This window comes from Paramacrobiotus metropolitanus, unplaced genomic scaffold (assembly GCF_019649055.1).
Source record: "Paramacrobiotus metropolitanus isolate TYO unplaced genomic scaffold, Prichtersi_v1.0 Parri_scaffold0000005, whole genome shotgun sequence".
Taxonomy (NCBI): Eukaryota; Metazoa; Tardigrada; class Eutardigrada; order Parachela; family Macrobiotidae; genus Paramacrobiotus; species Paramacrobiotus metropolitanus.
In genome coordinates, this window is record NW_026570225.1 from 1,614,787 (window position 1) to 1,640,670 (window position 25,884).

General features: G+C 42.0%; 2 protein-coding genes across 10 annotated transcripts; one reads left to right on the plus strand and one right to left on the minus strand.

Moving 5' to 3' along the window:
- Nucleotides 1–11,743: 11,743 nt before the first annotated feature.
- Nucleotides 11,744–16,842, minus strand: LOC129581000 (urocanate hydratase-like). Of its 4 annotated transcripts, none has more exons than XM_055471807.1 (16): nucleotides 16,824–16,842; nucleotides 16,136–16,291; nucleotides 16,016–16,060; nucleotides 15,510–15,640; nucleotides 15,329–15,437; nucleotides 14,157–14,330; nucleotides 13,920–14,048; nucleotides 13,678–13,821; nucleotides 13,515–13,603; nucleotides 13,381–13,443; nucleotides 13,204–13,312; nucleotides 12,899–13,137; nucleotides 12,710–12,831; nucleotides 12,261–12,599; nucleotides 12,085–12,197; nucleotides 11,744–12,019 (listed from the first exon to the last, which is right to left on the minus strand). In XM_055471807.1, the coding sequence occupies exons 2-16, from the start codon at nucleotides 16,226–16,228 to the stop codon at nucleotides 11,885–11,887; spliced, it is 2,034 nt and encodes a 677-aa protein (XP_055327782.1). In that variant the 5' UTR covers nucleotides 16,229–16,291; nucleotides 16,824–16,842; the 3' UTR covers nucleotides 11,744–11,884. The 4 variants fall into 4 exon arrangements, with proteins under 4 accessions (XP_055327782.1, XP_055327783.1, XP_055327781.1 ...); XM_055471808.1 differs by lacking the exon at nucleotides 16,824–16,842 and adding an exon at nucleotides 16,462–16,686 and having other exon boundaries at nucleotides 16,136–16,252; XM_055471806.1 differs by lacking the exon at nucleotides 16,824–16,842 and adding an exon at nucleotides 16,462–16,686.
- On the plus strand, nucleotides 16,254–24,659 carry LOC129581001 (uncharacterized). 6 transcript variants are annotated; one of them, XM_055471814.1, is made up of 7 exons: nucleotides 16,254–16,430; nucleotides 17,322–17,408; nucleotides 17,574–17,667; nucleotides 18,305–18,375; nucleotides 20,128–20,337; nucleotides 22,081–22,283; nucleotides 23,171–24,659. In XM_055471814.1, the coding sequence occupies exons 5-7, from the start codon at nucleotides 20,140–20,142 to the stop codon at nucleotides 24,339–24,341; spliced, it is 1,572 nt and encodes a 523-aa protein (XP_055327789.1). In that variant the 5' UTR covers nucleotides 16,254–16,430; nucleotides 17,322–17,408; nucleotides 17,574–17,667; nucleotides 18,305–18,375; nucleotides 20,128–20,139; the 3' UTR covers nucleotides 24,342–24,659. The 6 variants fall into 6 exon arrangements, with proteins under 6 accessions (XP_055327789.1, XP_055327790.1, XP_055327787.1 ...); XM_055471815.1 differs by lacking the exons at nucleotides 16,254–16,430; nucleotides 17,322–17,408; nucleotides 17,574–17,667 and adding an exon at nucleotides 19,357–19,425 and having other exon boundaries at nucleotides 17,880–18,375; XM_055471812.1 differs by lacking the exons at nucleotides 16,254–16,430; nucleotides 17,322–17,408; nucleotides 17,574–17,667 and having other exon boundaries at nucleotides 17,880–18,375; nucleotides 20,085–20,337.
- The last annotated feature ends 1,225 nt before the right edge of the window (nucleotides 24,660–25,884 follow it).

The following is a 25,884-nucleotide window of genomic DNA, read 5'->3' on the forward strand; positions in this document are numbered from 1 at the left end:
GAATCGACATGGCGCGCGAACCCAGTTCTGATGGCGCTCTTCGGGAATGGTGTAACCAGCCGCTGGTTACCAGCGTATATGTAATATAAGCTCGCTGGTGCAAGTTTTGCGCTGGCCTGTTCCAGACTATTGTTACGATCCCGAGATCTACTGTCATTCTGGGAAACTACATTGAGGAAAACACTATAGAACACTACATTTAGGAAAACATTCAAAAAAGATTTCGCTGTGGATAAAAACAAATGGTTTTTATCGAAATTCTGACCAGAAAATTTCGTGCTGAAGTATTAACGACACCAAGTATTATTGCGCGCTTCCAATACCATTAGAAAACGATGTTAATGACATCCTTGAAACAGCGCGTAGGCTATGAATATACCACTGCCAATGGAAATGAAAATTTGTAGAATTGGAAAAGCGTGACCGACGCTTTTCGTGGGCGACAGACAAACTCTGCTACGGGAAGCGTATACTCTGCTATGGAATGCTATGAATGCGTGCATCGCTTGACGAAGGCATAGAGTTGCACCTCGCGCTTCGCGCTCGGTGCAGATAAAAAAAAGTGCTACGAAACTCGCATTTCAGTTTGCGTGCTAGACCGCTTGTATAAAAAGCCCAAAGATATACTTACACAACCGCATCCACAGTGGCTATATGTAGACCATAATTATGCGTAAACCAGTATCGCAACAGTCTTCGAAGTTACTTTATTCAATTTGGCGATACAATAACAATCACAAGTTTCCATAAAAGTGAAAGAATTGTACTGAGTACACAGCCTCAGCCGACTACGGAAATAGGCGGCCTAATCACACAGAAGGTTTCGCCTAAGTTGGCCGATGCTGGTGCTGTTCCCATGGCAGAGGCCGCGTTCCCGCGTTGGATGTCAAGGCTGATCCGTTGGCGCAGAAACTCCGTCGCCCGCACCTCGCCTGTCTCCTGTTGTATCATCTTCCCGACTTCGGTGACCAAACGAGAGGCGTCCGGTCCGAGTGTTTCGACGCCAAATGCACGGAACAGGTAATCTCGGGTGAGTTCTCGATACTTCGCCTGCTCTGCGCGCGCCGCGGCTGCTCCCGCTTGCTTCGATGTTGCCGCGATGTGCGACAAGGCTACCGTGCACACACATGTGGCGTCCCAGGTCAACATCTTTCCTCTTTCCCATGGGACCAAAGTCACTCCGTCGGGGCGCTTGCCATTGGTGAGGCAAGTACCAGGTGGTTCCAGTTCCGTTTCATTACCGGCGGAAGCAAATGCGCGCTTTAAAATGACACTGATGCAGCTGTGCCTGGGCTTCCGGCCCCGACTTTTTTTACAACTCAGGCCATGGCATCCTCGCGCATCGGCCCATTCACCACAATCGCAACGGTGTGGAATAGTGACTGGTACGCCGAGACGCAGGCCGACAGCAATTCTGAGTGTGGTGTCGTTTAGGAAGTTACCGACGGAGGCTGCTGGAAGCGCTTCCAGCCATGCGCCGTTATCCCTAGTGCTCACACCTCGAAGACGGGCCTCGCTTGACATGTCTGACTGGGCTGCCGCCAGGAGGGTTTCCACCGTGCCGTGGATGATCGGTTCATCCCAAATCTTCTGGTGTTTGTTGTGTGTCGTATCTTACGGAGTGTTTGACTGATTAGCGTCCTGCTTTCGTATCAGCATTTTGCCAAGATTCATTTCTGTTTCCCATCGTACAACTCGTTGTGTAATTGTTGTTCATTTGTCCACTCCTATAAACGGCACTGCTCCGCTGCTCTAAGACAATAAATTTACCATATTTAGTCCAACATGAACTCGCCGGCGAAGCGTCGTCCATATTTCATCTACAGTATAATCTATAAATATCTACGTTTCTGTAAAAAAACGTTAATTACCTACCCTCTTTGTTTATGTTCCAAGCGTTTCACGCAGAGTTTCAAATCAAAGTCACGAAAATGAAATGCGCTTCAATTATGACACTGGACGTCGCGACTGGTTATGCAAATCCTGCGGGAACACTGGCAAACAGGGATTAAAATATCAGAAATTTATTAATACACACTTCCCTCACACCCCCACGGGGGCTGCCCCTCGCACTACGGGGGGATGGGGTTTTGTGACATTCTTGCGAAGTATACAGATACAGCTTAGGACGAAATGGTCGCATACCCAACATCTCCACATACAGTACGTATGCAGCGCAGTGCACTGTACGACAGAGTTCAAAATATCCGTTTCGTACAAGTGCACTGCACCGCTTGCGTACAGAATGCTGGGTATGGGGCTATATAGCCCCATACCCAGCATTCTGTACAAGCGGAAGTTAGAATGATGTACAAGCGGAAGATTACATACAATGTAGGACTAAATGGTCGCATATAATTATGCGACCATTTAGTCCTACATTGTATGTAATCTTATACAAGCCCAGCACGGATGAATAATGTCTTAGGATTTCGAGCATGTAAAAAGGTTAACTGTATATGTATTAAATAATGGCACGATGTCTATTACATTAAGGAGGCACGAACAAAATAAACAGACGTGAGCAGTACCTGTTATTTTGCTTATTAGCAGTTCGCGAACTTCAATGGCAATTCAATATAATAACACATAGTAACAATCTGGGGATTTACAGTTAGCCCATGTTAAGCTAATGGCCACCATGGTAACAAGCTTTTGAGTGACCACTGGACTGTGGGTACTGGGCTTTCCAGAAAATTGATGATGCAGGAACACTCTCGACACTGAGAGAATTCTGTAGCACTTTAGAGCGGGCAGATTGGATGTGTGGAACGCGAGAAAATTGGTTACAACGGCAAAGTGTCGAGGACCCTGGTTACGTAGTTACAGAGTAGTATTCATATAACCAGTCTACGGGATCTACATCCGTACACAAACTTTTGCGGCGCAAGTTTGTTACGAAATGCACACTTCGCATCGGTTGATCGCATTGGTCCCAGCCGCTAAGAAAACTACGAAATTTAAGAAAGAGAAAATCTAAGAAAACTTGAGAAACCCAAAGAAAGCCCAAGAAACCTAAGAAACCTAAGAATACCTAAGAAACCTAAGAAGCCTAAGAAACCTAAGAAACCTAAAAAAACCTAAAAAACCTAAGAAACCTAAGATATCTAAGAAATATCGTATATGAAAGAATACGAGGTATACCGATCACGCTGGTGGTATTGACTGCGATTAATTTTTGCACATGTTTCTTAAATTTTCAATACTTTGTAACGTGCCGATGCCGAGGCCGCGGTCTGTCTCGGTTTTTCCGAACGGTCCGCGAACAGACAATGCATTTACCATGTATGTTTATGGGGGGCCATGGCAAACAATTTGTTTTTTGGGGCTACTCCTTCCCTTTTGGGGCGTATCGATGGCGCAATAGCGTAAGAACATTCGCGCCGTTGAGACGAATTTAACGCACTTGGCCGCGTCGAAATCGGTTCAGCCGTTCGCCCAAACATTGGCTACATTATCAATCGTGTATACGTGGTTACGGATGTAGATAACAACTTTCCTTTCCGGTCCCCTTTTTTCCCCTCGAGGCGCATCGTCTCAGTAATAGCGTAACATCCACCGCGTCGTTGCAGCGGTTCTAGCGCACTTGACCGCGTTGAAATCGGCCTACCCGTTCTCCCAAACATAGATTTTTTAACCTTACTCTGTCACGGTTGTTACGGATGTAGTTATCCAGTATACGGAAATCTACATTCGCGCACAGATCTTTACCGAATTCTACTTTTAGCAAATAGCTAATGGGATCCATGTCCGTACGCAACTATTGCGGTGAAAGTTTGTTTCGCCGATTTCGACAACGCATCGGTTAATTCCGCCAAGAAAGTATGAAAATATAATGAATGCGAGATAACCTAAGAAACCTAAGAAATCTAATAAACCTAAGAAAACTAAGAAACTTAAGAAACCTAAGAAACCTAAGAAAACCTTGGAAACCCAAGAAACCTAAGAATTACGTAAATTGTAATGAATAAAGGTCGTTCGTATTTAATTATAGGATAATTTAATTATAGGAGAATACGTAAGAATACATAAAAAACTCGGAAATCTAGGTACTACGCCGCGATTTTTCCCTGAATATTGTTTTTAGCGAATGTTTTCGAAGAACTGTGGTCGTGGCTTCCGTTTTCTTAGAGATTGTTTTCCAATTTTTTTCGTGATTTTTTAACGAACCGATGCCGAAGTGCGCGGTGTACCTCTGTCACTGGGACTGTGCGGCTTAGCCCATGTCCGTCTATGGAGGCCCATGGCAACAATTTGTTTTTCGAAGTTTCTGTTTCCCCGTTGGGGCGTATCGATTTCGGAATAGCGTATGAACCTTCGCGCCGTTCCGACAATTCTAACGTACTTTACCGCGTCAAAATCGGCCCACCCGTTCGCCCAAACGTCGCGTTGGTCAGTAGTTCCTGTCATAACTATTTCGAATGTAGATAACCAGATGAGCACGGATGAATATTGGCTTACGACTGGGCAAATAAGTTAGTTTAAAATTCATACGTTCCAGCCCATTCGAGAAAGCAGTAACAGTTATTTTTTTTGTTTGAAAATAGTTGGTTTTTGTATAAGAAAACAGATTTTGTTAAGTTTATCGGATTTAACAAAAGACAGGGAATACTCTGCGGCGGTTGTATCAGGTGAATTTTTCCTTTTCTTGTCGTTTGGCTTAGTGATTAGCCAACCTGTGGACGCTTGCTGTCATTGTCGGGTATTACTTTAGCAAACGGGGTCTCTCAGTCCAGTTGCTACTAATGTTCAGTTCTTAGATTATTGTCCTTTGTTTATAGAGTTTGTGTCGTTTTGTGGCTCGGCTGCTGTTTTTCTGTTCATTCTGCTAAACTCGCGAAACTGTAATAGCAACGAAGTGTCGTACAGTCAGCCCACGGAACATAGGAAACGCAGAGGCGCAGCCGAAGCTGTTTTATGTTTGAGCTAACTGAGTAAGTACAGTGTAATGTGACCGTGGTAACAGACCAGCCATGTTAGCGCTATGGCCTCCATGGTAACAAGCCTTCGAGTGACCACTGGGCTTGAGGTTCTGCATTTAGCAAACAACGATTAGCCTTAGATCACCCGCTAGGCCGAGCAGTTTCCAGAACATTTTAAAGCGAGAAAATTGGATGAGTGGGAGCTGAGATCATTGAGAACAAAGAGGAGAGGCAGAAAACCTGCAAGAGATGTACAGTATTCATATAACTACTACTATATCAGTAACCTTATGATACATACATGAAAAAAATTTCGGTTGAGCCGGTTGAGCTATCTTCCGAAAATTACGCTTGAGTTATCATTTCTTGTGGTTTTGGAGTACTTTGGACCGCTTGTAATACAGTGAAATAAATACACAGATCAATGCAGGTCCAAGTAAAATGAACCGGTTATTGCTGTTAGAGTGTTAGTGCAGGTTTTTCTAATGTAGGATTTTTGCCAAATATACAGAAAAACCTAAGGCATGTTCGAATTTCCATGAATTGCCATGAATTAGGAGGAATGCCGTGAATTTTTATTAGGACTGCCATGAATTTTTTTTAGTTAGAGGGCTTGATGGGGCGTTTTTAGTGCACGATGACTACCGTCACAAATCCTTTGAATTTACTTTATGTGCCATTTCAATTTGCTACTGGTTGCACCAAATACAAAATACTTTTAGAACCAATGACTGGAGGAAAAAATAAAGGGCACAAGGAAACGGCCGCGTCGGCCCGGCGTGCAGTACAGTGTCCAACGTGTCTTAAAGATTCATGATCGTATCCACACTAGCTATAAGCCACACTGGTCAGTAAAGCAAGAAGCGGCCGATACAGTTTGCTACAGTGTTTTCAAACAAACAGGTGTCAGTTCAGGATGCTTTCTTTATAAGGCGTTGTACTGCAGTTGTTTTTTATGCCCCAAGAAATATTCCCTGGCCAACAACCTGAAGGCCGACATAAACGCGCGTCTTGGACGCCGCGAATACGTCTGTCAGGTCTGCTCAAAAGCATTCGTTCAGTCCGCCCATTTGCGGACTCAGACTCGTCAAAATACGCATATGAAGAACAAAATCACCAATGTTCACAATGCTTGAGCAACTTCTTCTCGAAAGGTGAGATGACACCCGAATACATTCAATAATTAGTGAGTGATGGGGAACGTTTATCGTGGTTTTGCATGCTTAAATTTTGATACGGAATTCGTCAAATTTAGAGGCTAATTCTTGTTTCGAGTCTGTGGCGGACTTTTTTGAATATGAATATCGAATAGATATCTTGTATTCAAACCGAACGAGATCCCTTAGCATACTTATTTGAATTTTTTAACAACCAAAACACTACTATTGCTGTAGCAGTCATATAATAACGAAACTGGCATACATTAACGAAACTGGTATACTGACGGCCGTTTAAAACGGCCGCCACATAGCGTACACCATTAAACTGGTTGATAAAAATTTAGAAAATATTTTATTTTGCATAGCTGCTCGGGATCGTCATGAGCATAGGCATACCGGCGTCAAATCGTATCCTTGTCCGTTCTGTCAGAAGTCCTTTTCTCGTCGGGAAAGTCAAATGCAACACAGATGCCTGCAACACCGAAATACTACGCGTAAGGACTACGCGTAAGCGTACGAAATCAAAGGATAGGCGAAGGTTTTTGCAATCCGATAGTGGATGGATGCGTTGCCATACAGCTGCAGTTGGACGCCAAATTAAAACTGAAATGGACCCTGGCGACCCCGAAATGCCCGGACCACTTCCGATGGTTTGTCCGCCTGACTATGATCAGGCCGACGAGGCGGTTGTCGCAAATCCTGTGAAACAGGAAGAGGAAGAGGTAACCACTTAATACGACGAGAATGCCACCGAACAGGTGCTGGCCGATAATTTCGGTGCATTAGAAAAATTAATATTACCTGATTTCCTGGTTTTCTACTCTAGGTTCTAAGTGGCCTGATTAAGCAGGAGCAGAGAGCGATTTCGAGCCGTTTGAGGCTGGCGATCCAATGGACTTTGCTCTCTGGGATGAACAAGGCTTTTGAACATGCTAGACCTGCTGTATTAAGCATGGTCAGTTGCGCCTGTGCGTTGTTGTGCATTGTTTGCGGATCGCAATGGAGTGACTGCAATGTTGGAATCGCAACGCCGGAAGTGGTGTTTGCACGATGCTGAGGGTGGTTGTAATTATGATTCGAGGAATGTGATAGAAAGGTTTTGCTTTTTGTACGCAGTTGATGGTATTATTTGATTTTGTTATACATTGCTCCCTTTTCTAGAAAATTTTACTTGTCGACCGGAGCGCAGCGGAGGTCCTCTAATTCAGACAAAACTAAAAAGGTGCTGTCTGTCTGTGTCCGTTACGGAAGTAAGAAATGACGTCATACAAGGAAGTAAATGTCGTCATACAAGGAAGTAAAGAAAAATATGCCATATAAGGAAACCGGAAATAACGTCATACAAGGAAGTAAAACTGAAGTGACCTTTCCAGAGAAAGGACACATCAGAGGTTCAAGGGAGCACCGCAAAATTTGAGGTTTGCAGCAAACATTTCTTTAATAGCCCTGCCAACTGCCTTTTGAAAGGGCTATCACTGAAGATAGTTTTGCCGTAAAATACTTAACCTAAGGCAAACATCGCTGGTGCTTGTTTGGCTCTACTTTGGTGGTATGACGTTGGCGAAGCCCTTTGTTTATGTTAAGGTTGATCTCACAAACCGTTTTAGTCAGTTAAACAGCAAGCAGATATTTTCTTTTGGAATTCAAAACTCAGTCTTTAGCTCTTGATAATCAGAATACTTATTACTTCTCCGACAACAATGTCCCTTTTATTCTTTTATTGTCCAGTGCAACCCCTCTGTATAATTCCTCTGTAATAATTCCATACTCCACCAATAACGCACCAAAAGTCCAAAATCCCATCTCTGACTAAATTTTGGAACAGTTTTGGCAGGATGACGCCATAGTGACGCTTGTGGCAGCTTTGACAGTTCACCGACTACATAAGATTTAAATCTGGGTTCGGTGGTAAAGGTACACAGCAAAAGCGCCTGATGATTCGTGTTGTTGGAGAGGAAAGTTTCTGCTTTTCGCAAACGAACATTTCCGCAACAAAACGGCAACAATAAAACCTGGTTTTCGTTAAAGATGACCCAGTAAAACGCAGTTTACCTGCTCCTCTATTTCTTTGTACCGGGTACGGCAAAAGCTATCAAGAGGAGGGGAAATTATAAACTACAGGGTTGGCAACAAAACCGTAAAATAACGCATTTTTATACTTACGGTTGCATTACAGCGCATTTTTACAAAGCATTTTCTTACTTTTATGTGCACACAATCAGTGTGGGAGCACTGCAAGCGCAGAATCGGTAAGAGCAAAGAAAAGCGCAGTAAGTTCAAAAATGCTCTTCGCCTCTTCAAGAACAATTTTCGGAAAATAGTTTCTAAATTCAAACAAATCGGAACTATTCTGTATTTTCGAAAATCTTGAACTTTGATCAGACTAAAGAAAAAACATTTTCAGAAAGAACTGTAAAGAGTTTTTGTGATAAGTGCGCATCTTGCTTAAATTTAATAAAAGTAACTTCCGGTGTCGAAAAGTTTTTTCTTCTCAGGATAGGGCGCGTTTTGTCCGAAAAAAGTTCCACAAAACTTTAGCCATTTGAGCTAACAATAAGCACATCTTCGTGTTTGAATATAATTTTTTTAAAAATCGGCTTCGATTGTTATTACTTCCGCAAAATAACGGCTTGTAATTAACTATCAACCTTTACACTTTAAAATAAGTTAATCGAGTTCCAACGTCAAAAACATATAGTAAACATATGGTAAAATATCATTGTGCTGAAACATATAGTAAAAATGTCATGTAACATGTGCTATCTCAAATTTGTAGTAATAATGCAGCACAAGCGCACGCATTGTGCCAGTGAAAATAGTCAAAAAAGGTCTAAACTCGGTATAATCTCTTCTCAGGGAGTTCTGGAGAGGCCAAAAATGACTTAAAAGTGAGCTTTCCTTCGAATTTTTTTCAGTTGGGTCACCACCCGGGTACAAGTGTTACTGATTCATGGTGACAAGGGCGACGTGTCAGGTCGGCAGTTATTTTTTTTTTGTAAAGAGGGGAAGCATTATTGCTGATCGCATGCTTATGTCGAAATGCGTTCAAATTTGCACAAAATGAAAGGGTTCATTTTGCTTGAGCACGCATCAGTTGCAAATTCCTTGAAAAATCAAATTTTGACATTTGGGCAAATTAGGATCACTAGGAAGCATTTTTGAAGTTATAGAGACATTACAAAAGTTTTGATTCACTATAAAAATACTTTAATCAAAACTCGGAGGTTTTTCAAGAACAACTGAAAAGCAGTTGCAAAACTTAATTATAAGCGACTAAGCTGCGCTCCGGTCTGCCAATGCACGCCAAAGTGCATTTTCCTAGTTGGCTTTAATTGCATTTTTCTGTTGTGCTGCACGGAATTGGTTTTTCTCCAGTATGAGTACAGTATGTACTAATGATTGCAAAATCCGTTATGGCACATCGACGGTTATGACACGTCACGGTGGACTACATTAAATAATTTGGTTCATCTTGAACTGCTGCCGTACTTTTGTCTGCAAATTACTTATAATCTTCGAAGACAGTATGGGTATCAGTGTTCGGATAGTAGAAAAGCCCGATCGCCTTTCGATGTGCAGTGGCTTCAAAATCAGGAGTTAACATCGCTTCTTGTTTGTCAGTTGTCAAAGCGATATTCTGCGTTCAAAACCACTCAGTAGCTGTAACTTGGCAGAACACTATTTTCGAAACAACTAGCCGAATAAAGCAATAGCAAAGTACGGATGTGTTTTTTCTGAAAAAGGTGCATCTGATTTTCGCACTGCCGCATAGCTGGACATCCGTCAGACTTGGATGACTACAAGTAATCTCTCAAATATTCTTACTTAACATGGCGGAATTGTTTTCTGGCTGCATATTATCACTGTGCACTGCATCACCTTGTAATCATGCACAACGGAAACTGGGCACAGTCGAGGAAGTATTCAAGTATAATTTACATAGTAATACCAAAGTATTGCGGAATCAAAGTACGGAAATAAGCCTCTGCGGTGATCTGATTTTAAATTGGGGACTTGGCCGAAACAATCGGTTCAAATTTATCCAACACGGAGTTGCCGTACCGAACAGAAACGCAAGTTGTTTTATTTTCCACTTTCTATTCAATTCTATATCGATAAAGTACTGTACATTTTTCCAAACCAAAGAAAACCCGTAATAAATATGTAGGAAGACACCAGTTCGGTGACCTTAATCTGCATTTTTACGGTTTTCTGCCGTTTTTAACTCGCGCTTTAGTTTTGCTTCCGTGTACTATTGAATTTCTTCGGATACTCGGTTTTTTCCATAGCCTTCGTAAAGTCTTTGCAGTTCTTTGTTTCAGCATGCAGCAAAAAGTGGTGCTAGCTATGGATTCAAAAAATCAAGAACTGCTGTACCCAAAATTAAATAATAATAAAACATACATAACAAATTAGAACCGAAAATTACAATTACTCAGCGTAGTTCCCAGAAAACATGTGTAGTTTAAATGGAAATCAGCAGGGGAAACGTTTTGCAATTAAAGCTTATTGTATGCAAAGGTCACTCAGAAGGAATAATTAAGCAGTAAAACATACAAATATTTTATTGCTTCAGCACCAATCCAGGCAATAATACAGGCATTGTATGCCGTGCGAAATAACCTACACATATCATTACTGCACAAATGCACTTAAAAACCAAAATAATGTGAATGAATGACACGACAGCTTTTCAGCACTTTTACACTTGATACTGCACTAAAATTACTTGTTACATTACATGTGCGTTTTTGTGCGGGGACGAGATGTACTGATAAAGCAGTAGACCTACGAGCGTTCCGTAATTATATCATTTATATGGTCCGATAAACCGTATTATTGCTCATAATATTAATGATTAGGCACAGCGCGGTCTGTTTTGTGGTTGTGTCCTCCAACGACGGTACACGTATTGTGTCCAGTCTGTAATCTGTGCACTTGCCGATGAGCAACCTCGCAGGCAAACCGGAAAGCCCTAACGCTTTCCAAACGTTCATTTATCGCCGCATCAAGGATGTACAATGCCCAACGCCACAGCAGAAAACAGAAAAACGATGCCCGTCTGGGTATGCCCAAACCACGTCCGGTGGAATTCTCCAAGAAGTTTGATGAAGGTAATTCTGGCCTGCATCTTAATAACTAGCATCGTAATAGGAACGCATTTTCATTCCACCGCGCGCTATCATACAACTATTTGCCGTTTTTGACCTCTGTTGTTAAGTATACAGCTGCATACATAACAACGGAGATCACTGCTGATTGCGATACTTGTATGCATGAAATTAAACGGTAAGGTTAATAAGTTCATGACGTGCGTAAAGGAGAATGTGGAAGCTGGTTTTCAGTCCCTTATTGGATTTCACTCGACCTATGTGGTGCAGGATAGTTAAGTAGGTTGTTGGATTCTGTTTGTTAAATCACTTGATCCTAATTGTCGCGTGCGGTGTCAGTTGGTTTGGTTTATTTGATATCAGTAGTGACTGAGTGCTGCCTGTTACCGCAAAGCTCTGTTTCATGTTTGCAGAACTCATTAAATTTCTTGGTTTGCTCGAGCCGTAGCGCATCAAGGAGAGCGAGCTACTTCTATTAACACCACAGGTGTCAGGTAGTGCCATAGAAGCATTCAAGTCCTATCACGTTGAGAAGAGGAACTATTCTGTGTGAACTAAAACGGCTGTATTTTTACCGGTCAGATTATCCACTGCAAGAAAGGGCGCCGTGTTAAAAAACAAAACCGATAGAATCAGAATACTCTGTGCTGTTCAAGGCGGGACGTTCGCCGACTTATAAAACCCAACTCTTTCAAGATTCCAACTTCTTCAAAATATCGTCACTAACGGGTGCCGGAATCGTCACTCGTAGTTTCGGATCTTGTCGCATAGCTCGTTTTATAGTGTCCTGTGCATTCGCATTACCAGCCCATGAACGACGTGTAATCTGCAAAATCCGCCATCAACTGTTACACTGGTGCCCAATTTAAGTCCATCAGATAGGCAACTTACTCCATTATTAACGTCCCAATGAAGCATTGTCCGGGCTCGTCTCTCCGCTGCTTCAGAACCGTCCAAAACAAGCCCAAACCCACCGTTTATCACTTCACCCCACCCAACGCCGCCTATGAATCCACAGATGCCGGTCTTTCACTTGTTCAGAATACAGTTCCATTTCTAAAACATACCTCCATTATGCAATGCGACCCATGTCGCCCCCCGAAAAGAATCTCCAATACAGTTCTGCACTGCCATGTCGGCGGTAAAGGCTGATCCGTCATAGATATTAGATGTCTCTCGGAAAGGACTGTCGGTACCGGACACATCGTGATGGTCACGGCTGATGACCACTGGCGCTTTAATGGCTTTGCGGGCTATGGCACGATTAATGGCCACGGCAATCGTCATTCGTCCCTCGGCGTCAGCGTACAATATTCGCGCTTGCGAACCAACTACCAGGCGATAACTCTGCGCACCGCGAATCCACTTCAAATTATCTTTGTACTGAGCAGCAGTAGCAGACGATACTACCAATTAATAAAAATACGGCATTATTCACGCGACTCACAAAAGAAATAACGACCATGGAACAAATGTTTCATGCAATTTTCTTCAGAGTTATTCAGATAAATTTTACCATTCTCTTCCATAAGGGCCGTCAACGCTTCTGATGCAATGGCATCAGTCACCGCTAAATCCTGCGCATTACAGGATGTACACACCCATCGAAATGGACCAAATCCCAAAGAAAAAATGTCCCTGCATTCATTCCGTTCTTTCAGTTGGCACAAAAATTCTTAATTACTGCAAATAACTGTCAGGTTACCCCATGATGTCTTGGACATAAGAAGGATAAACAAACTCCGATTTCGAGTTGTTTCGGTAAACATCCGCTCCAGCACGACCGGCTTCAAGCAGGAAGGCGTTGCCATAATCCCAGAAATGCATGCCATGATGGGAGAGATAGTTAATGGCATTCACTTGTCGGCGTAAGCTATCTTGTACCAGCTCTTTGAAACGCTCCGGATTTTCTTGAATCATTACAAAGGACTCCTCATAACTTAACTACACAGGAATACCTTGCGTCAACCGCATGCTACCAGCTTCAATCAACTAGAAGTGAAATTTCACCTGCACTGGGAAGTATCCTCCATTGAACGGATTATGGCACGATGTCTGGTCGGAGCCGAGATCCACGACGACTTCTCCGGTTTTTTCGTGTAGTTCAACTAATTTCTCCCTGAAAAGTATTTAAACTGAAAAACCACCATCCCAGTCTGAATAAATATTTTCCATTCGAATGAATACCATAAAGTGACAACATTTCCATAATAGCCAATGCTTACAGAGCGGCCTTCACGAACGGCACATCTAAAATTACAGAAGATCTTTCGTTAAATTATTACCGGAACAAGTCTTCCCAGAATCAAATAAGAGAGTACCGGGTTCTTTCAATACATTCATCAACGCTTTCCGTAATCTCCATAAGCCAACCTTGACCGTGGCGTTTAGCCAAGGCTTCTCGGCTAACCTACAGCGAATGAAGAACTTCATGCTCATAGTATATTCCGAATGAGGTACGAAGATTGAGTGTAAATCACTCACCTCGGCAATGATTCCCACACAACCTGCAATCACCGCGGCTTTCGCCTGTGCTCCCGACATTCCACCCAAACCGGATGTTAAGAACACTTTTCCGCGTAAATCATCAACATTCAGGTATTTCCGACCGGCATTCATTAATGTCAACTAATGAACGAAAAAAAACACACTACTAAATACTAACAACACAGATAATTTTATACACTCATTGTGGTCAAATGCAAAAACTACGCCCTCATATTCACCGTGGTTCCATGGACGATACCTTGCGGACCAATGTAGCAGTAACTTCCGGCCGTCATCTGACCGTACATGGTAACCCCTAAAGCGAACATGCGATCGTAATCCGGGCGTGATGAATAGTTTGGAATAACCTACAGAGATACTAATCAGCAAATATGAACACCAGATTTAAAATAATCGAAAAATGCGGTTGCCGCCTTTGTTTTATCATGCGCAATTCTCCAGAATGCGAAACTGACCATTCCATTCGTAATCACTGCTCGTGGAGCATCGGGATGCGATGGGAAAAGTCCCATGGGATGTCCGGAATAAATGGCTAACGTCTGCGTCTCGTCCATTTCACTAAGATACTGCATGGTCAGCCAGAATTGTGCCCAGTTCGAAAACACTTGCCCGTTTCCTCCGTAGGTGATCTACAATTTACTTGTATTAAGCAACAAGTAAAGGAATTCTGAAATACTGTCCGAGTACCCATCTGTTCTTCTAGAATGCCGATGTGGCACCAAATTCACCAGATTATTCTGTACAACCCTAAGAAATCAAAATTTCAAACGACATCCAACTGCATGATTACTTACATACATACTTATACAAGTAAAAAATATATTGGAAATGGCTATAGGCACCCCCCTTTCACCCATGTTATCTACAGGCACCCCCTTTCGCCCCCACTTAGACTATAGGCACCCCTTTTCGATTAATTAATCGCTGCACCCCGTCGCGTACGAAAGCTATAGGCACCCCCTTATTATCCGTTGCTATGTCTTAAGGTCGAATTTTCTTGACCTTAGAAAATTTGCAGAAAGTCAGAATTTTTTCTATAGTACGAGGTAGTATACAGTACTTATGTGAGTTCAGCAGTAGATAGGGCTCTGTAATAATGGCTGACAGTTCTGTAAACAAGTATCCCATCCAAAGATAACCCACGATCTCACAACGACCACGAATCAATGCGGGCCAATGGTCTGCACTTGGCAGTGTGAAATCGTGGAAGGGCACATGCCAGAGAACATGATATTCACAAAAACTCCCATCCAACTCCCCTAATCATGTCAGAATGTCAGATCATCAAAAATCTTTGTGAACCAAAAAAAAACTCAAAAACTTTTTGTTAATCATCTGGGAAAAAATAAAATGGGTGCCTCTAGTCCGCGGGAAAAAAACGGGGTGCGAGAATTATCTAATGGAAAAGGTGTGCCTATAGTAAAACAGAGTGCAAAAGGGGGTGCCTATAGCAAACGGGGGTGAAAGGGGTGCCTAAAGTCTCACAAAAAAAAAATTACATACTCATATCGAACTTATTGCTCACGGCTGGCAATTTATACGAAAAGAGTTTTCGATAAAATCTTTTATTTCACTTTAGCTAGCGTCATGTGAGGAAAAATTCTGAAACTGCAAACCAGTTACATACCAGTTCTTCGGGAAACTGCGCAACCGCCGGATCCAGATTGTTGCAAATCATCAGCATTATCGCTGCGGCTTGTTCACAACGAGCTGGATAATCACGGATATGGAAAGCCCTAAGAAATTAAAACAGAATTAAAAATAAAGACATCAGATGTCCAAAATTCCGGATGCATGCAATTCCGTACATCATGCGCATTTTGGGGACAAATCGGTACATGTAGATGTGCCCGTAAGTGTCCAGTTCTTCCGCGAATTCCTCTACTAGCGTATTATGCAGATGCGGTGGAAAATATCGCAAGGCATTTTTTACAGCCAACTGAAAAGAAGCCAAAAAAGCAGCTGCAAAAAGAAAAAGTGCAAAAAACAAAAACGTATAACTAGAAATAGTTTAAACGTACGCAGTGCAGAGTAATACATGTACCTAACTGGATCTGAGGTAAAGCAGCGACAACAAAACATAATTTCTCCATTATTATCTCTACTTCTACAAAGGTTGGAAGCCCCGCTCCCCGCTAAATTAATACAGAAACGAGTGCCCTAAGAATTATGAACATAAAAGCAATTTCAGTCAATCCGTGAAACATCATACAGCAATGATCAAACTAAAGAAGCAGCAAAATATTTATACGATAAATTGCAGAACTAACGCGTAAGACGGTAGTTCCCAAACATTTTCCGAGTACGTATTTACCGTGCGTTCTTTTCCTGAAAGATTGTGAACCCGAACAGGTGCATGCTAAACAAGACAACAAAATTATCATTAAATTGTATACCCAAAACATGCAACGATATTTCAAAGGTAAGTCAGTACTGGAAGAAACTGATCGCGAGCCCGCCGTTCTGGAAGCGGATTCAAGGGAATCCCGTAACGCAGCTGCAGAAGTATTGGCTCCATCCCGTTCATTATAGTGACAGAAAATGGGAAATCCTAACGTCAGGGAAACGCACGGATTCACAAAAGATACCACTATAACGGATTCGAAGACAAGTCACAACTGATTCAGGTGTACGCAAGCAAATTTCGCAAGGACTGCATTGTGACTAGGATAACGATCATCTTTCTTACTGCTACCGTAACACCAAATCTGCCAGGCACTTCGCGATGGGTACGCGTACGGCGTGCAGTTAAGTACTTACTGTAGTTATTTCGATTCACTGCAAACGATTTCTCTTTGATAAAAAGTGCGCCTGTATTGCGAGCGATAGAATCTCAATTCAAAAACGTTATTGTATATCGAAAGTTTAATCTAAACCTGGTTTTAAAGTGTAAAATAATGATCAATCTCTAAGTGAGTGAGCCAGCCAGCTACAGTGCATACATAGGCTACAACAGAACTAGAATGTATGATGATTCGTAATTTCGGATTTCTGCAAATCTTTAAACCAACCGGCTATTAAACCGCTCTCAGCTGATCATGGCAGCAAATGCTGCAGGGTCGCTCACGACAAAAGCTAGTACGAGACCACGAGTAGTATTGTACTTGTGAGTTGTGACGAACTTGCGTTGGGAATTGCTGCCAGTGCCGGAAATAGTCCGCGGAGAGTCCCAGGAATTGTAGAATTCCCTAAGAGGCGATTGGTTTATAAAGTTTAGGATCCCTATAGAGTCTTCAAACGCATCCGATACGAGCCGAGTACTGAGTTTTCAAAAACTTGCCTGGTACACGCATTAACTATGTTTTCTAGAAATATCGCGCTATTGTTCCGAACGTGTACATTGACACAACAAGAATCAAAATCATTACCGGTACTCCCCAGCTACATATCAATAATGCAGTAAAAATAATTTATTGAATGACTCACTGATACAAGATCATCAACCCAACATTTCAAAATTACAATAATTACAATTTATGCAATAATTACACTAATGTATTTCACATCTTGCTAAATTCGCCTTAGATTTAACAACCGACAAACGTCTAAACTATTAGATTAGGTATGAATTGTTTAAAGGTCACTGGTATTGCGCATGTATCGCGTACCGTCTGTTGCAGAATTTACGTTAAATGCTGAATGCACAACCAATGTGCTTACAATGAATTAAAAAGACACCGCTCCGTGCAGGTTGCAACAAAAATACAGTAAGTAGTAATAATAGCTGTAATGGTTTCAGCCAGTGCCGTGTATTACATATATGACAAAATAATACTGTTTCATTATTAGCCGTCATGTAAAAAATCAGGATCCGGATATTGGTACCGATTTATTTATTATAACATTCCTCCTTACGTTTTTTTACTTTTTAGTATTGTGCATCTGCCTATGAGTCGCAAAATGTCAAGTCGTTTGACCAGCTGATCCACTGCAACCACACCCATTGCCGTATTATGGCCCGTACAGGTAAAATTGTACATACTGTACCATGGGAAGAACAGTCACACTGGCGAATCGGCAATCATCACATTGTTGTTGCTTAGCCAGGTGTGTGAATGTTTTCAAATAATTCATTTTCTTTATGTCCACTTGTATTAGACTCATTTTGAATATTGTCAGGCGATGACAGCACGCACGAAATGGTTTGGTTTAATCACTTACTCGAAAACGTGTATGCCGGCGCCGAGTCGAAAAATTGGGTGATGCCCGGCAACTCATAATGGATTCATGTTTCCACACGCCTTTGTAACAGCTATTTTTATTTTAAAGTGTCCTTGACTCAACAGTGTAGATCTTTTTGCACCGCTCATTTGCATACCATAGGTGATAGTAAATCGACAGGATTAAGTTAACTATAGATTTCCGTTGAACCCTTCCTTGATTCCTTCAGTTATCTACAGATATGATTAAAACCTAACGTCATAACCCCGAATTGTAATTACCTACTCTAGGAGAGTCGCAGTGCAAGCGCACATTCTGTGTATTCTGCGACCCACAAATTTTTATTTCAGTCTTTTCGTTAGGCGTCATTGACTTGTGAGATTACAGAAACGATCCGCCTCGTTATGTATCTGTATTATTTTTACATGTGTTAATTGTGCAGCATTTGCCGTGGGATATCATAACCGCGCATGTGGTATATGTACGGAGCTTGGGCGAATTCATTAAAACACGGTAAGTAATTATATTATTTTATGCCGTTATTTTCGGTAATGTTTACCTCCCTACATTTTGTTCGCAACTAAAAAATTAAACAAAGGACGACAACGTCGTAGCCTCACCGCAGTCACCGGCATGGCAGTTTTGATTTTGTGATATGCACTGCGGTTCAGATATATATTCTCTTCCCGCTATTTCAATGGGAGCTGTAGTGAAGGCTCAAAAGCCTCAAATCTGAGGTTTTATGTGTCCGCGAAGCCAGTATTGTGCTTGTTGTAAAATTCTCGCGCAAGATTTGCCGAACTGCCAATGACGCTTGCGACAATATGCATATTTTTACAGCCTTAGTTGCTTCTTAAAAAACATAGCACGAGCAACTCAGTCCAATCATCATGGTTATAATTGCCCTTTAAGCGGATTCTAAAGCTTTGGAGTGTACGAGCAGCGTGCATCACACAGGTCAAGATGGTGTGACACTGCTAACACTTCCGATCACAACTGTCAGTAAGTGACTCCACTGCGCCGTACTAATCGCGACCATTAATCACCCACCGTAATCATGATCCTCGGCAAAACGAAACTAGAACAATACACCATCGAACTGCTGTATTTCTCATAAAACCGGCAAAAAAACTCGGATTTTCTTGGCATGTGGTTAGAGCTCAGTATTATCGATACAAATTGTGCTCATCTGACGATGGTGATTTATCGTTGGTTGACTAGCGAAACAAACATGTACACAACACAACAATATACAGCCGGCACGCACATCTCTTTCTCTCGCTCTCTTGCAACGAGATGATGGCATTAATATTTAAGCTTGTTTCCGTATAGCATATTGTACATAGTTCGTTAGACTTTTCCTCCGTTTATTCAATGCGCAAATAATCTCAAACTCTCCGCCAGCATCATAAATTGAGAACAAATACCTTATACATCGACCTAAGAGTGTAAATATGTTATGACACTTTTACCTCTTGTTGCGCTCCATTGCAGACAAGCGAAGAGAGGAGGAGACAGAGAAATCGCTCAATACAAATCGTACTGCCCTGCAGGTTGCAGCCGGTAAAAAAGACACTTTCTCTGGGGTTTTCTGTCTGCAGCCATTTCTCTCTCTGTCTTGCATCGCAATATGATCATCGTACTGCGGGGTTTTTTAAGTAAACTCTTCGTTAATTAACGCCGCGTGATGCTTTATTGATCAATAACGTCAACTCCGCCCCTCGCCGATACATAACACTCTTGTGTATATGTACTGCGACAAAAGCGCGCCATTTTTTACTCGGGTCGACCATTCACAGTTTATTAAATGGCTAAATTGGATATTTATTCGTCAGGGGTTGTTTCTCTCGACTAGTTGTGAGTTAGACAAACACCGATCAACACATCCCGAATCGCGTGATATTAACCTGGCCGCAGTAAACCGACGGTGAAAGATAAACGAAAAAGCCAATCTGTCGTTGTATTGGGCACTATTCAATTTCCGAGCAATTTTTTTCGGCTGCAGTTGACACCCGGCGCTTTTTAGCCTTTTTGGTTGTACAATTTATGACTGCTGTTAAACTCAATTGGCTCGAAAAGAGATGTGACTTTGATCAATCGTGCACAACAGCCATGGCATGCGTCTGTAGTATATGAACGCGTGCTCTACATGGGTAATGAGATGCGCAATGCATATGCGCCATCAGCTACTTTTTTACCGATTTAATTAATGCACTGGATAGTTACAGTTAAAGTGATTTGAGGATCATCCTGCTCAGTGTGTAGAAATCGCTGAGGATGCCGTTCGGACGCAAGACGGATAATCCCGCTGTTAAGCGCTCATCCTATTATGTGTGTTTTATTGGTGCGAAAGAAAGCTCCGTCATTCGGGATCATAATAATGGACACGAGTTCGTTTATCCGGCGATGCACTATCTGCTGCGCAGTCTCATGGAAAATGGACCTCTCGCTAACGCACCCAAAATCACCTTGCAGGTACGCTACATGCGAATAAATTAAACCAGTCTCGAAAAATGTATAATTTAATTATTGTATACAGTAAGTGCAGCAATCTGAAAAGATTCATTATGATAAAAGCATGTTTATGTCGGAATAGTTTACCAGTGTGAGGCATCCTGGAAAACGCAGACCGGTAACTAAAGCACCATGCCGGCTAAAGTGTTTTAATTTGACATTGTAATACGTACTATGTAGCACTCATGTTCTGAAGTCTTGTTAACCGTAAACGAAATCTGCGGTTGGATAATGGCGAGTCAGGAACACTTCTTTTTAAGCATTTATTTTTTGAGATGTTTTCGCTGCATACGATAGATGCAATACCTTGTTCTTAAACGTATGACTTTGATTCCGTATCCATTTTATGTTACGATAATCCGTACTTCTCAAAGTTACTTAGTCATCACCGGCGGTGACCTGCCTGCACTGAACAGAGAACTAACAAGAAGACCGATTGTGCAGATCCTGGGTGTTGCATTAGATGCTACCATGCCGGCATCACATCTTTATGTTCCACATAAGTTTAACCTAGGGTAGCTGTTGGACCTTTGTGATGCGGTTTTCATAGTTCATAGTTCTAACTACAGTACGTATATATAGCAATTAACTGCAAGGACAACATAAAGTAGCAAAAGTATGAAGCTAATTTTGCGGCTGGGCTTTTTGGGATCGAACTCCACCGAAGCAAATCAAAAGATGTACAATACTAGACCAACGCTCATACTCTCCATTGCGGACAATCGCAACACAGCCATTCTGTTCGGCACAGAATGCAATACAGAAAAGGCGACTACATATCTGTAGGTCATAAAGGAGTGGTATTACGATCATATAATATTCCGTAACCTAATTAAGCGTAATATTCCTTTATTAGAAATAATTGAGTAATATTTTGCGTATAGACATATGGTTATGCATGCTAATAATTACGTTGGTAAATGGCAATGGCCTGCGGGTCCCAGATATGCTGATATGGGACACCTGTAACGCACGTGCGCAGCGCAGATATTACGGCATCGATGTTTGTTATTGCTGTTGGATAGTTTGCTACAAAGTGATACGGCATATGATATATCCAATCAAATCACCGCTCGAAAGAACTGTTTCTTCTAAATCTACTGTAAATCTGTCAACAGGCTTTTATCGTGTATGCAAATTTGAAAGTGTTAAGTTGTGCACCATATTATGCGTATCAAAACATGTCGCTGCATTATGCCCTACGCTAGCGGATTTCCATACGGTCTCTACTGTATTTCCAGAAGTGTACTGTAAATTGTTAATTGTATTGTCATTTGTTAAGGAGAAAGTTCACGTACAACCTATCTTGGAAAGTGAGATTTTCAAACTAAGACTATTAACTTTATTGTTTCAAGACGAGCGGAGTGGAACATTTAAGTGGAAATGCAGCACATAATACGCTGTGACACCGTTTACAACTATGCAGATTGAGCACACAATGGATGTATCATTACGATTAATTAATCGGTATAAATTTCCCGTATCCATTAAACTTGTATATATGTAACACCAATCTGCCGAGTGTATGTTCGTAGATGTGGATTATCTGCATACACAAGATTTTGCAGTATTGTATTATTAGTCCCAAAAATATTTACAGTTATTTTTCCACAGAAATTCACGTCTGTGAAATAATAAGAAAATGTTGGTCGTGTTGACAGCTCGATTAAAAGGTGGCAATGATGCATGTAATTTACTTTTCAGGTGAGCGCAAAGGGCCTAAAAATCATTCAGAATGTCAGTAGACAAGCACTAACGCCCTCCCGAACCGGCTTGACGCAGGGGAACAACAACAATGTTAAAACGGATACTTTGCGACACAGCATTCCGCATCACTGCATCACATGTGCTTACCAGGGAGAACCGCCGTACGATGATTTGGTGGCCACCATTCTGCTAATCTTCAAGTAAAAAAAACTCAGTGTACTTGACCATTTCCCCTGGCGTGTAAATGACAGTCAAGGATCAATCAGAATTTGTTACGTTGATATTTTAATTGTTGTAAAATAGACTCAGAATGCGCACCATAGCGTAGGCACAGCGGAATCTGGCTGTACTCTTATGGTTAGGTCACCTATGATAATATGTGACCATATTCCCGTGTGGTAGCTGGTAACTGGTAGCACAGGAGCGGATTTTATAAGTACTTTTTTCAAATTCATATGAACATTTTTGGTATTGCGTGTACGTATACGCTGATAATTTTGACGCTTTGCACGTGCACGTGGTTGGAAATTTATGTTTTGATTTATCGGATATATGCATGTATTTCCAGAAAATGTTTTAAAAACTTATGTGAGTTTGATATTGCTAATCCAGTAATTCATGGCAACCTTTAATTTTCACACAAAAAGCATTTTTGGCTAATTATGAGCAACGGTGTTAGTAAATCAGACAAATGAAATTGGTAATGGTTGACTGAGCGTCTGCTATAGTTAACACGGTGAGATTGAGTTGAGTGATGGTCAAGGGTCTTCTCAGTAATCCGTACTTCTGGTACCTGCTACTAATTTTGCAAATTGTAAAAAATTTTGATGCCTGATCATATTGATGTGCCTACTGCCTATTGCTAAAGGGGTGAAAGGTGGTGACCAAGTCAAAACTCGAAGGTGGTGTTAGAGAATCTTTTGATGGTAGATTCCTGCTCGTCCTAGATAAATTAATGGAATAAAAACCATCTGAAATCATGTCGACATTTTTGATGTTTGTATTTTATATCGTATTAAGTCGCCACTCACACGTAGTCATGATGTTCCAGTGTTTTGTTTGGCTCATTTAATTACGTTGTTTGTAGCCCGGCCACTCACTGCCCGGTGCACATCCACGTGTACCGCTGTGATTCATCCAAAACGGCCACACTGCTAACCCACCAGCTGGCCGTCATGGCCGAGCGACCGGAAAATCAAACACGGTTCGCCGCCATCGAAGAGCGTCTGCGTGGCCGCGGCCTGCTCCATCCCATCAGTTTGCAGCAGTCGACCCCCGGCGGCGAGTACCGCAACGGCACACCGAACAGTCGCGGCGGCGGAGCGGCTGTATTGTCCGACGGCCAGAGTTCCGGCCGAACCAGCAGTAGTCCGGAAACCAGCGAGACCGGGAAGGGCAAGCGGCCCTTATCACTGACCTCATCCACCGAGAACAAAGATCACATCATTCCACTGGACAAGGTGGCGCAAAACGCCGATAAACTAGCTATGGAGCTGAAAGAACGATTAAAAACCCGCGATACGAATCCCATTCTGTTGCCACCCAAAGACTACGATACAGTTAACCGCGGTCGAGGTAAAACCGGCATCAAGGTCACTGCCGCCGAGGAGGGGTCGGAATCGGAAGCTGCTAAGCCGGCTGAGAGTAGCGTGGCCAAAAACAGTATCGAAGGCGCGGAAGACGACGACGAGTGGAATATCCACGAGGAGGAAGAGGACGACGTGGTTAGTCGCGAGCATCCCGTGATTACCAAAGCGGATCTGGGCACGAACGGCTTCCAGGAACGGATGAAGCGTTACTGCTCCATGAACGATGTGTTCGGGGAGAGCGTAAATAATGGCGCTTATATGGCGCCGAAGATCCCCGATGTCGGCTCACCGGCGGCGGCGGCGGCGGCACCGACTGGTTCGGATGCTAGCGCGGCGTATCGTCCGCGACCGTACTATTTCAGTACCGTGGAGGAGAACGAAAAGGGCAAGGTAAAGACCAGTAGTAAAACAGCACTGGTGGCCGAGTTCCGGAATAAACCGGTACAAGAAATCACGGAGGGTGACATTACAGCGTCGCTACGCGAATCCCAGATGATCGTGCAGTCGTACGTACGGCCGTCGATGCCGTTGAAGCGCAATCAGCGACCCGTGGTCAATGAGCGCATTCGACCGGCTTCCTTCTACGAACGGATTCGATTCGACGATCAGGATTTTCAAGAGGGACGCTTTGTCAGGCCCGAACTGATCTATTACCAGTACCGCTGCTGAAGTGGCACCGCAGTCTAGAGAGCCTTTCAAAAAATACGTTTTCTGATATAATATTTATCAATATAGATATTTATTACAATATTGTGTGCTGGTCATGGTGCGTGCATATGTTCACCGCACTGATTCATGGCGATAATTGTTAGATTTGGTCACAAAATGTGTCTGTTTCCGATATACAGATGGTCTGATTTTATTTACATTGGCGCTTTACCTATTTTTACATGCAGTTATGGCATTTTGTGCTTTGTCAACGCTTTCTGAAGTATGATGGCGCTAAGGCAAAAATAGAAATATATATGGATTAATGACGACGACAAACTGGTCGGTTACGTGCTGCGTTAAATTATGGAGTGGGCGTTTGCGGTACTAATCATCATTCAAATAGTGCTGTTATGAGCACTATTATCCCGCGCAAAATGTGTCCACGTATATTATTAGCATATGATAATGTATGAATTGATCAAATCTAGGCACTTTCTTTACAAGTAAGATGTGCAGCCGGGTGCCTTTTTTGAAGTCAGTGTGGTGACGGCATTGGTATTGTACTACGATCCGTAGTCGTACTATATATGTATGCCAACATTATGGGGGTATGCGACCAGTGCTTCCCGTGTAGGCTGAATCGATTTGCATTTTGGCACCGAAAATTAATTTTTTTGTGCCGGAAACAATAAATTTTGGAACTCTGTGCTACAGAAATTTATAATTTAATTGTAGCGGAGTCTTAACATTGAAGTAGCAGTAAACACAACCGACGAAAACTTTGCTACATAAGTTCCACACTTGTACAGTATATGTGAAAAGCTCTATGAAAAATTTGCTCCATACCTTCTTTCCACCCTTCCAGTCTCTTTGAAACAGAATGTTTTGTACGAGTATGTTGTTAATTTTTGTGCACGATTTCGATCAAAATTTTCGCTAAAAACCACCCAGGGAAACTTGAAGAGCACACATATATACGTAACCCCCCCTAAAATTTGTAAACGTGAATTATAAAAATATTACCTACAAAAACACGAATGTAATACACTGTACCAGGAAATATTGAATGAAATATGCAAAAATGCGTGCGCATAAAATTATGCTGATATCACTTTTGGCTGCTGTAATTTAATTTATTTTAACAAACTTCAAGCAGACTAACTTCTATAAATAATCCTGGAAAACCTTCATGAAAAATTGTCAAAATTGATAATAGTGCATTATTCCGTTCCGAAGAATTGAAGGGAAACTTCCCGAATCAGCAAAATTTAATTTGTAAAGATTTGATTTAGAAGCTGAACCGTCAGTTTTATGTTGTACAGAGTACTGTGTTGGACTAGTACTCGTACTTTTACAAATAATGTTACTGACGCTTTCAAAGTAAGGCTTCTCAGTCTTTGATTACCAGTAGTCCTGCTCAAAAACAACGCTAATGATTATATTTCACAAACTGACGGTTGTGTTAAGTATTATTATTTATCAATCAATTCCCAGTGGCTGCGACTGAGAGAAACATTCATATAGGTACAGATATATATACTGTAGATAGATTAATCTGGAT